The sequence below is a fragment of the Drosophila erecta genome, unplaced genomic scaffold (assembly GCF_003286155.1).
Source record: "Drosophila erecta strain 14021-0224.00,06,07 unplaced genomic scaffold, DereRS2 tig00000126-arrow-pilon, whole genome shotgun sequence".
Taxonomy (NCBI): domain Eukaryota; kingdom Metazoa; phylum Arthropoda; class Insecta; order Diptera; family Drosophilidae; genus Drosophila; species Drosophila erecta.
The window spans coordinates 12,042,910-12,057,930 of NW_020825209.1; the positions used below are offsets into that span (position 1 = coordinate 12,042,910).

Here is a 15,021-nt window from a genome sequence, read left to right on the forward strand (position 1 = left end):
GCTCAAAGAACTAAGACCTTTTCTACCATTTTCGCCCTCTTTCTTCAGCACCGCTTCCCTTTGATCAGCCGCTACAGTGGGCCCCAAAAGTCAGCGCACCCGGTTTTAATTGTCTGCCTCCTGTATATAATGATACAAAATAATTACTCATTATTTAACCTTAGAAAATTGGGATTTCTTTAATTAGTTTTTTTCTACTATTTCCGGTTCATCTCGTTTTGCTTTATTGCGTCATTCATTTCATTTCATATATTGTATAGTATGTGTATATGCGTATGTGTGTGTATTTTGTATATGTACGTGTGTGTGTATATTTGTTTTAAGGTTTAACATTTAATTTACTTTCATCTGCTTCGTCGTCATTATATAAATAAAAATAAATACATTATTCTTTATGTTAATTTTTTTGTCATTCTTTTTTTTTCGATTTTGTATTCATTATGCATGCAAGCAAAACGTTTTTCGTTATTTTTTGTTCTTTTAGTTTTTACTTGTTAAACGTCCCTACATCCTCTTCAATTTTTTAAAAAGCCGCACTAAACTTTACGATTACAAAAAAAAAAAAAATAAATTCACATATATGCATACAATAATTTTTTATAATACACATATGCAGGTCGAGTCCACATTACAGAAAAAGGGGAAAAAGAAGTCGTATGTATACATAATAATGGTAAATTGCAGTTTAGCATCGCCTGCAGACTAACAGATATATACATATATAAACATATGTAAATGTGGTCTTCAGAATTACAATTTAAATTTTGGATTTTTTCTCGACTTATGTTTTGAAGCTGGAGCAACAGCTGCTGGGTGTTGCATAAATTTTGGTTCTCACTGTGGCTGCTGGTACCGCTACAACATTTCTTGATAATCTGCTACTGTTGGTCAGAGAGCTTGGTTTTCCTCTAGTTTCTTCTAGTTCATCCTTGTGTTGTCTCAATCTCAATTTCGGTCTCTGTGTCAGTATCTGTATCCGTGTATCGGTATCGGTCACGGTATCGGTATCGGTCACGTCTTGCAAAGCGAAGCAAAGCGATTTATGCGGCATGAAAAATATCAACAGCTCGGCTTCATTTCGTCCCAAAAAACATTAACATCAAAAAACACGGCAAGCCGGAAAATGACCGCCCCCGCCCCCATCGTCGCTCATCGCGTCCCCCGTCCTATTTTGTTGCCCCAATTATTGAAGGACGCAGCAGCCCTTCTTCTTGTTCTTCTTCTCGTCGATGACCACATGACTAGCGGACGTCGGTCCGGGAACCACCTGTTTGGACACCTGTCCCAGCGAGGTGACCCCATTGTTTCCGGTTCCGCCGCTCAGCTCGGTCGCCGTCGCTGCTTTTCCGGCGCCAGCGTCGGCAGTTGCAGAGGCATGGGAATTTGTACCATTTTGTGCTGTTGCTAGATTCTGCGAGAGCTGCAATTGACACAGGTATTTAGTCACACATGTACCACTGGTGGGTAAACTACATCCCATCTTACATTCGATATGATTACACTCTCGCCGATCGCCGTCCCGCCATTGCAATTGTCGTCCACATGCTGGGCGCTCCCGTTGCCAATTGTACGCTCCTCTGTGGGTGTGATGGGCTTGCCACCTGAAAGTAAGGGTATTCGATTGCAGGCATTTCAAATAACTGGGCTTTATACATCCGGAACGTATATATATCACTACAATTCATCGATGCTTAAGTACTTTTTCCATTTACAATGCTAGCCTATAATCTGATTACTAGGAATTCCAGTATATTTACAACATAATAATTATAATAACCCCCTGCAAGCGATGATATAAACAAATAGCACTGCCTAACATTGCGAAAGAGCTCATTCAAACAAACAGATGTAAGTGCTCTTACTTTATAAGAACGACCCCACAGGTCTCTGATTTTGATCAGAACTCACCTCTGATCATGTTGACAATTTCATCAGCCTCTCTGGACAGATCGCCGCCTGGACGAAAGGGATTGTCCCAGCCGGAATCGGTGCTGCAATAGCGGATTACCCAAGAGTCGATAAAATATCTACATTATATGGGTCATGGTGTGGGCCACCCACCTTTGCTGTCGATCGTAGGCCGCTCCCAGGCCGATCACCTGCTGCTGTGGAATCCCCGCCGCCGTCGTGGCCATCGTAGTGTAGTCTAGAAGGTTGCCGCTGAAGTTGTACTCCGGGTAGTCCAGATACTCCGCCGGTGGACAGATTACCTGCGGCTGGCTGCTTTGGTAGATTGAAACGCGCACTATCGAACGCTCCGATCTGGAAATGAGCAGAGCAGGCAAACACAAATCGAATTAGAGGATTGCAATACATTATATTATGTGTATCTACATGTGCAGTGGTTGATGTGCAGTGTTTTACGTATCGAGATTATCGAGAGGGGGCGGTTGGTTTGTGGGGGGACAACGGCGAGCACTAAAATCACGCATCAGCGCATGTGACCTTAAAATAGCCGAGCAAGTGCGTCATCTACGGAGGAGCCACCTCAATGTCAATTAAATTAAGTCATTTGGCAATTGGCTTTCAGCTAAATATCTGATTCAATTGATTGAAACTGCCAGCGAAATGCTATTTTCTCACTGTACTTTTTGGCCAGGTTCTATGGATTGATCTAGAAGTGGAAACTACATTACTCTTCAATCAACTGCTTATCCGAGTCCGATATGGCGCCCCACATCCAGGAATCCTCCAGAGATTCTGTGGATTCCATCAAATAATCTATACGTGTGCGATTGCTATCCATATTGTTGGCAACGAAAACGAATCCTGACTTCTGGCACTTACACAAATATCACAGGTCACTGGATCAAACAAGTTAAATCGATACAGGGAAAAGTGTTCTAGATTTTGGGTTTGGTTTTTTTTTTTTGGGGCATTCGGGGGATCTTTGGCGTTATTTTAGGATTAGTTTCCCTCTCAGACGACATATTCGAAACATATTTGGAGCATCCAGGAATACAATGCGTTATTTACAGACGTTTGCTTCAGTCTTAAATTATTCATATATATATATAGCTTATTCAGCTGCACTGGCAAAAAAAAAGTGGATCAATGCCCAATAGAAAAGCAGCAATTTGACAAATCAGTTCAGAAATAAATTAGGTTTTATAGCACAGTCTGCTGGATGGGCAACATTTCTTTATCTTTATAACTGGTTTAAGCCGATGACTTCATTTATGGCTGGTTGGTTGTGCGAAAAGCCCGAGACTTACTGAGTCGAAACGCACTGTACTACCAAGAAACTGGAATGGAAGATTTAACTTGTAAGATCTCAATCTCCGCCATCCATCCAATGGCCCATGGGACATTCACTTCCCACATCTTTCCAGCATTCGGCTTTATTGTCCCAGAACTTTGAACCCCAAGTGGGAAAACCATTAGAGAAACCTGTCGAAAAAAAATTGAGAACCAGAAGAAGTAGCAAAAAATAAACAGCCTACAATCGAATCAGACAAGCCGTTCACTATATAAAGGCCCCTCCTCCTGCTTCTCCCCCACACAACACAGCTTTTTATCTGTTTACATTTCAAATACACTTCATAACTCAGTGTGCTTGTTGTTGTAATTATTTGCTGTTGTTGTAGTTGTTGCTGTTGAACATGTGAAGATTACGTCATGTGCCGAAATTGATATGGAAAAAATTGATACAGGGCATGCTCTACAGTGCGAACTAACTTTGCAATGCAAATATTAAAAACAAAGTATTTTCAACTTTGAGCAGCGGATTCTTAACAAGGAACGTGAAAATTTATGTATTGCCTGTTTTCCAAGTCAAATAACTGTAAGTGTAATATTTTATTCAGCCAATAGAGTGTGAAATAATGAACTACTTAAATATTCCAATAAGGAATTATAAAACAAAGAAGATAAACGGGTGTTCTATGGTATCCATAGCATCTCTATATATCCTATATGTATATCACTTAAAATATTGATTTCTATTCTATGACTATGAACTCCAACTCTGAACTCTTTAGCGCATTATATCGAGAGTGGCCTGTAGCAACTGGCACAAGAATACGACCATCAACAAAACACGAGTGTTACAAGCTCGAAAAACAAGTTTTAGGCAAATAACAAATAACAAAAACAAAATGAAGAAGAAGAACGTTTACATCTTGCTTTGGCCCAGAGCAATATTAAACGTTTTTTCCTCGGAACAAAATGCTTGTTAAGTGGAAGTAAAGAAAAAGTTTAAGGAGTTACCACTAACTCATAAACGCAACTTCAAGTGCCCCAGCAAATTAAAGAACTGAAAAATATGGGAAAAATACTTGTTGCCATTACTGCGAAGCAGGAGGTGGAGTGAACAAATGGATAATGCTGTGGTGGAGAGGAGAAGACACGAAGAGGAGGTGGAACATGAGCTGTAAATGGGAAACAGAAGCAGAAGCAGCAGCAGCAGCATCAGCTGGGGAAAAGCGAACTCAAAGATGATCGCATTAATTATGTTTGCCACCAACGATCTAGGGGTGCTGAGCGCTTGGCCATTTTCTGGCTACTTAATAGCTATGTATACTCAAGGCTTATATTAGCAGGTGATCTTTTGTCAGGGGTTCGCTATGTTGACACAATGAATCATGAAAATTTTACTTTTGCCTTTTCGTGATATAAGAGAAGCATGCCATTACAATAAACAGTTTAATAATTTTGTTAACTTATTAAGTTTTTAATTGATTTTGACTGTTTTTTTATTTTATTTAAAATTTATAATTATTTCTCGTGATGATTTATTTTTCTTTCGCTAGGCAATTTAAGTTTCATATAAAATTTCTTGTAATTTTCTGGCATTTTTCTTGAGAACATATGGAACTTTTCAAATGAAGGATTGGCACATTGAAAAAAAGCACTTGAAGCATATGTTTATGTTGTCACGAGACATTTGGCTATATTTTAGCCCATTTTTTTTTGCATCGAATGGATGGCAACACTATTTGGCGACTGCGACGCCGGCAGCGCAGCAGCTTTTCAATTAGTTTTGGTTTTTGCTTTTGTATTTTGGGGCACACACGCGAGGGACTACGTCACGGGCGAATAAGAAGAAGAAGCTTAGGGGGAGGGGGTAGAGTGCGAGAGGGAGAGTGAAAATTAATTTAACAAATTATGCGACCCCACCCGCAAACACAAAAACAACAAAAATAATACACAAGCACATGAGAAACAAATAGCGGAAAATTCAATTTTGCACTTGAAAAGCGAAAACAGAGAGGAAAAAGAGAGCGCGAGAGAGATGAGGAAAGACAAGAGAGGGCAACTGCAGTGCGGCGTTGATTTTGATTTGTTTTAATAATTTCCAAATGTATACACTGGCGCAACCGATGTGGGCATATATTGTATAATGCATACGGTTTCTATACATATAGTATAAATATCAGCGACTAAGGCTAATTTATGTACAAACAAGGTGCTATTTTAACACGCACACACACTGGCGCACATTTATTTTAATTGCGTTTGGCGATGTACACAGAGCGTATTGTATATGGTTTGGTAATTAAATTGAATGCAATAAGCTCTATTGGATTACTAAATATGTAAGGTAAGGACTGTACTGCAAAAACAACATATTATAAATCTGAAAGTATTGTATTATATACTTTAAAAACTTGATTTCATTTCTAATCTAGCCTCTGTTTCTCGCAGTGCAGGAGTGCGAGGGAGAGGAGGCGTTGTCGTTCTCTCTCACGCTGTTCGTGTGTGTGTGTGTGTATTATTTTTTGCGATGAACTCACTGCGCGCAACAACAACAATTACAAGTGTACTACTAATGTTTAACTACTTAAGTGTGTGTGAACCAAATAGCAGAAATTACTTTCACATTGTTTTTGCCATTTTCCTATTTAATTCAAGTGTTTTTTTCTTGTTTTTTCTCAACCACTTGCACTTGCTTTTTCGACTCTCTTGGCCCGCCTACCCGCCCTCTCTCTATTTCGCTCACGCAGTTAACTGTAATTTTTCCCTCTCTTTTTGCACTTTTCTTGGGTTCAAACTTAATACTTTTCTTGTTTTCCTTGTTCGTATTTTAAACGCACTTAAGGAAATTCTACGCGCGTTTTGCACTCGCCGCTCTCTTTTTGATCCTTTTGCGAATTAAAAAAATAGCCGAAGAGCGGGAAATAGCAGCAGCAACGATTGATGAGCGCGTAATTTTCTTTCGTTTCGGTTTTTGGGTTTTGTGCTTTTATTTTTTGTGTGAGGTGAGCGCTCTTTTTTTGTTTGGAGGCTCTTCGGACTTTTGCGTTGTTGCTGCCTAAACTGAAAAACTGAACTGAAACTGACTGTTTGAGTTTCACGCTGCTGAAAAGTAAAAGATACAAAACACACACACTCGCACGCAGGCGTTCACACGCACGAATGTTTGCAGGAGCGGGAAAGAGAGAGAGGCCGCTCTCTCGCAAACTTTTGCCAGGGTTGCCACCTTACTTACTCTTCAGTGGCGCGCTTTTTGAATTCCTCATCTTCTCAAGTTAACAATAAAGCTATACGGTTGATTAACACTTCTTTCTATCAGCAAACAAAATTAATAAATTACTACCATGCAAATAACAAAACTAATCTGTTTGCTTCGAATTTTTTAAATTGTTTACTTTCGCTGTTTACATTTAATTTACTAATTTTATGAATTTTATGAATTACGAGCGATAATTTTCAAGTTAATATTTTAAAAGTGAGTACCACACAATTATATTACTTTTCAATGCAAATAGCCAAACAACGTACATACTTCAGCTAATAAAAAGCAGTCCTTTGAAAAACTCAACCCTATTTCATACTTAAAGCCCGAAGTACTCGAAATAAATCACTTGAGATATCGGAAATACGCCGCAAGTGTTTCACTTTACAACAGAAGACACAAAGAACAATTAACATTCTCTTTAATGAGCTCTTTAATGGGCTCCAGACACACACGTCTACGTCTATCTTTTGTCGTGGTTTTATTGCGATCTATTTTGAGCGAAACAAAAACATTTCCAAATTTTTCATTTCGCGCATTTCCTGGCTAGAAAATTTACACATTTCGGGCAAACAAATGAAAACAAACAGCACAGCCGGCAATTTGTGCTTTTGTATGGGGATTTTTGGCAGCTGCTATAGGCAAACCTGAAATTACACTAGCCAACAAAGACGCAAATATTTTTGCAAAATATCGTATAGAACTTTAGAAAACATGAAAATTTACATAAATGTTTCCATCAAAAAGTTGAATTCGAATTATCTGGAATAATTTAAATGTATAATTTATTTTAGATATTTTAAATAAATTTCTGACACGTATTGTTGAATTGCGTTTTATTCCAGTCAAAACTATACCGACGGAAACCTAACTAATTTTGAATAGTGTTCTTGCTGGCTAATGTATTTTTGTGATTTACGTATTTGCTTGGATCTTTTGTAGTAAAAGACCAGATGAAATGCGCAATAAGCAAAAGGCGAAAACGCCGCGCAATTGTAATAGCAAAAACGGGAAAACAAACAAAAACGTAAATCCAAATGCGCCACATCTGGCAACTTTGCCAAAGCCAACAAACATGACATCACTTTTTTGCGCACTCACCAAAGTAATAAAAGAGCGTAAGCTCGTTCTACTGCTCCACGCTCTCAATCTCTCTCTCTCACTTGTTATACACAAGCAACGGACCGAAAATAATATAACAACAAAAAAAGCCAAAGAGAGCACAAGGGAAACACGGAAAAACATAAACACGTAACCACACACACATAAAGGTAAAAACGGGGAAGCTGCTGGAAATAGCGATGGAAAAAGGGCGAGGGGATAAAGAACGACACAGAAGGGGGGTTGATTAAAACAGGGTTGCCACCGCCTCCATAGAGATGCTTAGAATCGCGGTCCCTATCTATTGTTGTCAAAAAAATAGAAAAAACCGAAAATATAAGCGGAGAAATAAGAGCAGAACACAAAATCAAGAAAAACCACGGCACACAAACCACAAACACATTCACACCTGTGGTCAGCCAAATAGCACACTATAAAAATAATATAGATTCCTACATTCAACAGTTGTGGTGAGAAGTCCGAAATAAATGGAAATGTTCAACATTTTCAAAATTCCTGTACACAAAAAGAAAAGTTTATAAGTTAACGATCGAATATTCAATCATTATTTTTAGATTGAGATATGATTCATTGAACGGGAGATTCTAGTTTTTCTGTGTACGATGTGCCGCAAAAATATCTCACAGTTTGCCATTTAGCACATCAGATACTTTAGGTTAGCTGTAAAAGTTGGCAATAAACAATTATCGTTTCGGCATTGCATGCTAATTAAAAAGTTACTCACAGAATGAGTTACTTAATAAGGATATTATAAATTGTATAAATTGTATTTTAATTTAAGCAAAAAAGGAATTTTTGTGATGATAAGGCAACAAACTTTTAAATGAAACTTTTAATGAAATGCATTATAGATCTTAAAATTTGTTGGTAATATTTTTATGACGTGCACGGTGCACACGTATGTAAATGGGTAATAGGGCTAATGCACAGTGGGAAATACGAGTACGATCCCATTTGAATATGACAGCATGACTGTGGATAAATATAGAATTTACTACTCCCGATTAATTCGCTTTTTGAATTACGTGCTCCTCCTCGTTTGCCACACAATATATTTTTGGCATTAAGTGATTTGAAATTATTTGGCATTGCTGGTCAGCGATAAGTCCACTAACAATTGATAAGGAACGATTTGAGGCGAAGATGGATGGGTGACGTTAGTGGCAGAAAATAAATACTTATAACATTTCGGCGATTTGTTGCCATTGCCAATGGGAATTTGTCGAGAGCATTATAGTATTTACGAGTTATTATAAATCTATTATACATAAACATTTGAAAATCCCACGGAATGCTCGAGCTAAGGAACACAAGTATATTTCTTTTGGTATGCTCGCATTTTTCCCCATTTCCGTTACAATTTCAAACAACTAATACACAATTGGCATCGTTCCCAATGAAATTGACAGTATTCAAGATAAAAGATATAAAGAAATGCTTGCTATACAAGAATTTTTGCAGAGAAATTAAAGGGAAATTAAGTCGGCACAGGAATTAGAATTATAGCTACAAAAACTAGTACAATACAATGTTAATAAATAAACTTGATCAGCTAAAAACCTGCCTATGAAATGTATTATAGCATCAGAAGCATCTGGAATTAAATATATTTTTTTTGCAGGGCTTACAATTGTTTTATATCACAACAATTTAAACCAATTTGTTTTGCAAGTATTTGTTGTAAAGCTGACAGCTTTAATTCCATAAGTTGAACAAAAAAAACTACACTAAACTATGCATAATCTTTGTGTGGAAAAATGTATTCAGTCTACCTTGTGGCCTCATAATCGCGTATCTTTTGTTCTTGCTGGTTTTTTGTTTAGCCTAAAAGTTAATAATAATTTCCACTGTTCCGTTGCACAGAAGCGGCAACAACAATTACACACGCACTGCTGGTCAGCGGCACAATTACCGTTGTTGGCATTACAACAATGTGACAATGGGCCTGTCCCGTCTGCCTATGATTATAATTATGCCTATATGATTATGATTATGACTGGGTCCGCTGGTGATGATCATGATGGCGATGACGATGATGATGATGATGAGCACGCTGTATGCATGTCAAGTGTGCCGTGGGTACCGGAAAATCAATTGACTGAGTGACAGGCGGACAGTTCGAGATGTACTTTCACAATAGCTATAGGCATGAGCAAGGCCCACCGGCCGATCAAATTTCTAAAGTCAAAAAAAAAAAAAATTGAGAAAAAACAGAATCATGTCGAGGTCAGCTGTTCAATCAGCCTCCTTTCGTTGGTTTTTTTTTGCAGAGAAAAGAAAAGTAAATGGTTTGATGTAAACTAAAGAAATGCTTTTCTTCTGCACAAACGGTCACACTGTGTTCATTTAATGAAATAGCACACTAGAAAATGCACAAAATTTCTGCCTATTTATTAATATTATTGACCTATGAATACATGGATCATTTCATGGAGTATATTATATACATTTTTTCCCGTGCATCTGGATAATCGATTAGAAGAATAAAGAGCCGCAAGATTCCCGGTTTTTCTTTTCTGCTCTCCACGTTCTTTTGCCTTGTTCTTTCCTTTCTTTTGTGACTCTGACTAACTGTAAGAAAGAAAGTTCTACAGCAAGTGCCGAGCTCAAAAGCTGATGACATCACGCTCCACCGGCAAATTAATGCTCCCCACATCCAATAAAAAATGAAGAAACACACATGTGGAGAGACTGGCGAACAAAAAGGTCACAACATGTGTTAAGTCTAATCTCTCCCAAAATGGAATATGCCACCTAGACGAAACAGCAATAGACAAAGCAAAACAAATTGTCAGCAAATTTGATTTGATGCCCGTTTGACAGCCATCACACGAAATAAAACACCTTTTATATTTGTCTTGTCAGCCGTTTTAACCCAATGCTATTTTTCATATTCTGGAAAATAATAATAGCAAAGTTATTGTTCTTTAGAAACTGGTTAGAAACATTCATTGCCATTATATTCGCTTCATTATAAATACTCACCAAACTCAAAAACTTAATCTTTTACTAAATATATAAATAATTTAACTGATCGAATGCTTCAAATTGCGCCTGTTATCGAGATAATCGAATAATTTGGGCGTAGATTATCACATTGCAACTCTACTCCATGATAGTAATCGATTGTCAAGCTTTGTTATCGACGTGACTTCAGCTTGAACTAAAGTAAAAGCGCCCAATTCGAATCTAGTGGGTGCGGCACATCCATTAGATACGCGTTCAGATACGGATACACAAAATGCAGCCGAAAAAGATGTGGGTCAACAACCACCGAATGAAGTTGACCCACTTATATATATATATATTGCTTTAAAATGCACACACACAAACACACTTACGTTGGCGACATACGCACATGGGGTCATTATGTAATAAAAACGATGACGATGTTTAACGGCATTCCAGTTAGAATGACTGCAGCGCCGGCGCATTATCAACTCCAATTGGAGTTCCTTGGTGGTGGGAAATGCGAAAAGGCAGACGGAGAAAAACCCAAACAAACAAACCCATCTTCCAATTGGACTGATAACAGAAAGAGGCGTAGAAAACGGGAGAGAGGATAAATAAAAATACAGTGGCAGCTCGGCAATTTGAATCCTTTTTGGCGGTTTTTCTTATTGGAAAATAATATCTTTTTGGTATTTTTAATTACTTTTTTAAATTTTCCTTTTCATATTTTGGGGCCATCTTCAAGCACCACTTTTATGCATAATTGACTTGTGTATGGAACATCTCCTATTTAAATACGCTTAATTAAAATGGTTTCCAATTACTTGAAAAAAGATACACTGGTTTTATTGCGTGGAAAGAACCCGAATCTAATGAGCTTCTCAAGCAATGAAAACAAATGTTGAAATGTATTTTTAATTGTTTCCGCTCCTACTTTGCATTATACACTTCGTTACGATTTAATTTAAGGCCTAGCCTCACCATTTTATTTGCTATATCCATCAGATGAGTGAACACTGTACGTGGGTTAAAGCTACATAGGTTGCAAAGTTTATAAAACCAAACTGCTACCGTCGTCAGCGGTAATTATCGATTCAAAAATTTCTGTGTCTCAAGCTTCCTGCCTTTGGGGGAGGTTGTGGGTAAAAAACGCGGGGATTTGGGGGGTTTTAGTTTTGGGGTTGGGTGCGATGAGCACAAAGTTCATCGCTTGCTATTTGGGTTGATGGCGATGTACGTATATATGTACATATGGTGGTAATGTAGAAAACCCAGCTGCACTTTTTGCCTAAAGGCTTTGGGAAAAGAGATCAGCTTTGGATTGGCCCAAAAACAAAAACTGGCGGGCTTACTACGAATTAGAAGAGCGAAACAAAAGTGAAAGCTGCCAAAAAGTCATTAGACGGATATTTTAATTAGGTAAAAGTAGGCCCACTTTCGGGCCATACACAATAAAGGCCCTGCAATGAATGCCGAAGATAAGCCACACATTGTTACACTGACAAAAATATATACAACTTTTACAAGCTGTCTGAAAAGTGCAAAGCCAGTTCAAATAAAGCCAGAATATATATGCAAAACTTTGAAATCCACCTCATACTTCTACTTTTCGCAATACCAGAGTTTTTTTTTACTCACGATGATAAACCACACATTGTGACACTGATAAAAATATCTACCATCTATAAATACTATCTAAAAAGTGCATTACTTCGTTTACTCAAATAAAGCCAAAACTTGTATTAGGAACCTGGTAACATTTCTTGATAACAAAGTTTACTTTTATTTATTTTGTCGGTGCAAATAAGAGATTTCCTTCACGTAGGAGAAATAGTGAATAGTCTGTGCTTCGTTTTTTAATTACCTACTCTTTAAAATATTGACTACACATTTTGGAGAACCACTACCTTGAATAGCCATAACTATTCTATATTTATTTGGACATGAAGGCAGGTTTTTATAATACCTGCATAAGAAGAAGTTCCTTATATGGCAACGTATTATTAATATACAAATATGTATGTGGTTAGTTTTATTTAGCAGGGAAAAAAGAATATTGCCTTCTTAGCAACTATTTCGGTATAGTTATAGTGAATCAAGTTTGTTACTTACTCTTCCTGCACCTCAATGCCGCTGTCATCCATAGTCCCCTTGGCATAGTCTCCACTGTAGCCACCGGCCAGCGGCAGATGCGACGCCAGCGTCGACGCCAGCTGCGGCTGACCAGCGGCGGCAGCGGCGGTATCGGCAGCAGAATTCGCTGCCGCATCGAACCCAAAAGTGGACTCCATGTGCTCCGACAACGGCGTCGGCGTCTCGAAGACGAGCGTCTCCACCATCGAACCCTTCGAGGAACCAAAGGAGACGCTGTGGAAACAAACAGTTAGAAGGTTAAAGGTCATGGTCAATCTAAATCCTGATAATCATGGTAATCTAAAATCCTGGTAATCCAAAAACAAGGTAATCTAAAATTATGGTAATCTAAAATCCTGGTAATATGAAATCATGTTAAAACTAACAAGCCCATTATAATAATAATGAACTTTGCAAAATTCTCTATGGGCAATAAGAATAAAAAAATCGAAGAAGTGAAGTTTTAGAAAGAAACCTGTAAACTAGTGTTGACCTAAATCAAATTCATTTTCGGTTAAATAATCGACAAGTAATCCCTTGAATACCCTTCAAGATATATAGCAGAAATTAGAAATTATAATTGATCGGTCAGGTTGCTTTTAAGTGATGATCATGAATTGCAAGACTTTCTTATATCTATTTTAGCCTTTCCGAAAGTATTTGTATTTGGACTGAAGTTTTTGGCGAACATTTTATGTAAGTTCCCTGAATCTAAAGTTCCAATTATGGGAAACTGAGGTACTTTTATGTTTAAATCAAAGTTGAGGAAGCAAGCAGGTTAGGTTCATTAACTTTGCCCTATCACTAATACACTAGTGCATAGATAAATTGAATAGTTTGAATAAGAGTTAGTAATAGTATGTAATTTACCGTTTGAGGCCGACGCTTTTGGTGCCCAATTTGCTCAGTTTGCCGGGTTTCTTTTGGGGGCGTGGGAATTTATCGCTCAGATCGCTGGATATATCCTCATCATCAGCTGCTGTTGTTGCAGTTGTTATTGTTGTTGTTACCGGTTCTACTCCTGCCGTCGTCGTTGTTGTTGCTGTAGCTGCTGCAGCTGCCGCCGCATTGTTGTTGTTGCTGCTGCTGCTGGCCTCGTTGCTTTTGCATTTGCTGTTATTCTTATTACTTTTATTATTAGCCATGTTTTTCGCACTGACCACAAGCGAACCATTATTGTTGTTGTTCACATTGTTGTTGTTTTGTTGCGTTGTTGTTGTGTGCACCAGTGGCAGCGACGTTGGCGGCGCAGCAGCAGCGACGCCGGCAGAGAACGTCGTCGCAGGCAGCGGCGCAACAACAATCTCTTCGCTTAGCAATAGCGTTCGCTCATCACAGTCGGCAGCGACGCCGGCGGCGACGTCAACGTCGGCAGCGACGCCAGCAGAGCCGTTTGACAGCATTGCGGTTGCAGTAAAACGATTCGATTTCGATTTCGCGGCTAACGGTGCATTTCGAGGGGGCGGCGTGGTGGGCGGGGCCAGGGCCAGCATAGGTATATCTTTATATGTATAGGTGCGCCACACACACACCCTTAACTAAATCGCAATTTGTGTGTGCAAAATAATGACAACCCAAAAAAATAAACAACTAAACAAAACCAAAGCACTTGCACAAAGGCACACAAAAATATTTCTATATATTTTTTAGCACATTAACGCACCTCTGTAAACAGCAACAAAAAAAAATAAGCAGCAACAGCTACCGCAACTGCGACTGCGACGTCGACGGAGGCAGCGGCTGCGGCAGAGGCGTCGGTGACCTGCACTTTAGTTCCCGACCAAAAACTCGCGTTTATAAATAAATATGCATGTGCATTTAATAAATCCGATGGCGCGCGCTCTGTTGCTCTTGTCCTGCGATTCGGATCTCGAATTTTTCGGATCTCAGCGATACAATCGGAACAATCGTGTGTGTATATTTGGCAGCGCTTCGAATTTCTGTTCTGTTCTGTTCCGTTTTGTTCGAACGCACTGGCGATGACACCCGGCCGATAGGTCGACTGCCCGATAAGTAGCACGCCACTTGCGATAGTTGCAACGATAGTTTTTGTAAAGGTAATAATAAATAGTTAATGCAATGAAAATAATTGGTGTCTAATAAAATTAAGCAGTATTTAGCTTAGAAAAAAATTACAATTACTTACATGAAAAGTTATGCTTAATTTCTACGACGTTGTCAAAAAATATATATATAAGATGTGCTCAAGGTTCGCAATAAATATGAGTAGTAATATTCAGAGCAATACTATCGTGATATACTAGCTTAGATATTGTTACATCGAACACAATAGTATAGCGAATTATTCATGCAAATAAATAATAATAATGTAAGAAATATATTATCAATTTCTTCAA

At 38.4% G+C, this 15,021-nt stretch overlaps 1 protein-coding gene across 3 annotated transcripts; it reads right to left on the bottom strand.

The window, feature by feature from the left end:
- Positions 1-423: 423 nt before the first annotated feature.
- Positions 424-14,626, bottom strand: LOC6551186 (probable serine/threonine-protein kinase nek3). 3 transcript variants are annotated; one of them, XM_015155148.2, is made up of 7 exons: positions 14,328-14,626; positions 13,535-14,202; positions 12,644-12,898; positions 2,062-2,262; positions 1,909-1,991; positions 1,486-1,601; positions 424-1,420 (listed from the first exon to the last, which is right to left on the bottom strand). In XM_015155148.2, the coding sequence occupies exons 2-7, from the start codon at positions 14,155-14,157 to the stop codon at positions 1,184-1,186; spliced, it is 1,515 nt and encodes a 504-aa protein (XP_015010634.1). In that variant the 5' UTR covers positions 14,158-14,202; positions 14,328-14,626; the 3' UTR covers positions 424-1,183. The 3 variants fall into 3 exon arrangements, with proteins under 3 accessions (XP_015010634.1, XP_015010633.1, XP_026837795.1); XM_015155147.2 differs by lacking the exons at positions 12,644-12,898; positions 13,535-14,202; positions 14,328-14,626 and adding an exon at positions 6,036-6,340; XM_026981994.1 differs by lacking the exons at positions 12,644-12,898; positions 13,535-14,202; positions 14,328-14,626 and adding an exon at positions 6,001-6,340.
- Between the last annotated feature and the right edge of the window lie 395 nt (positions 14,627-15,021).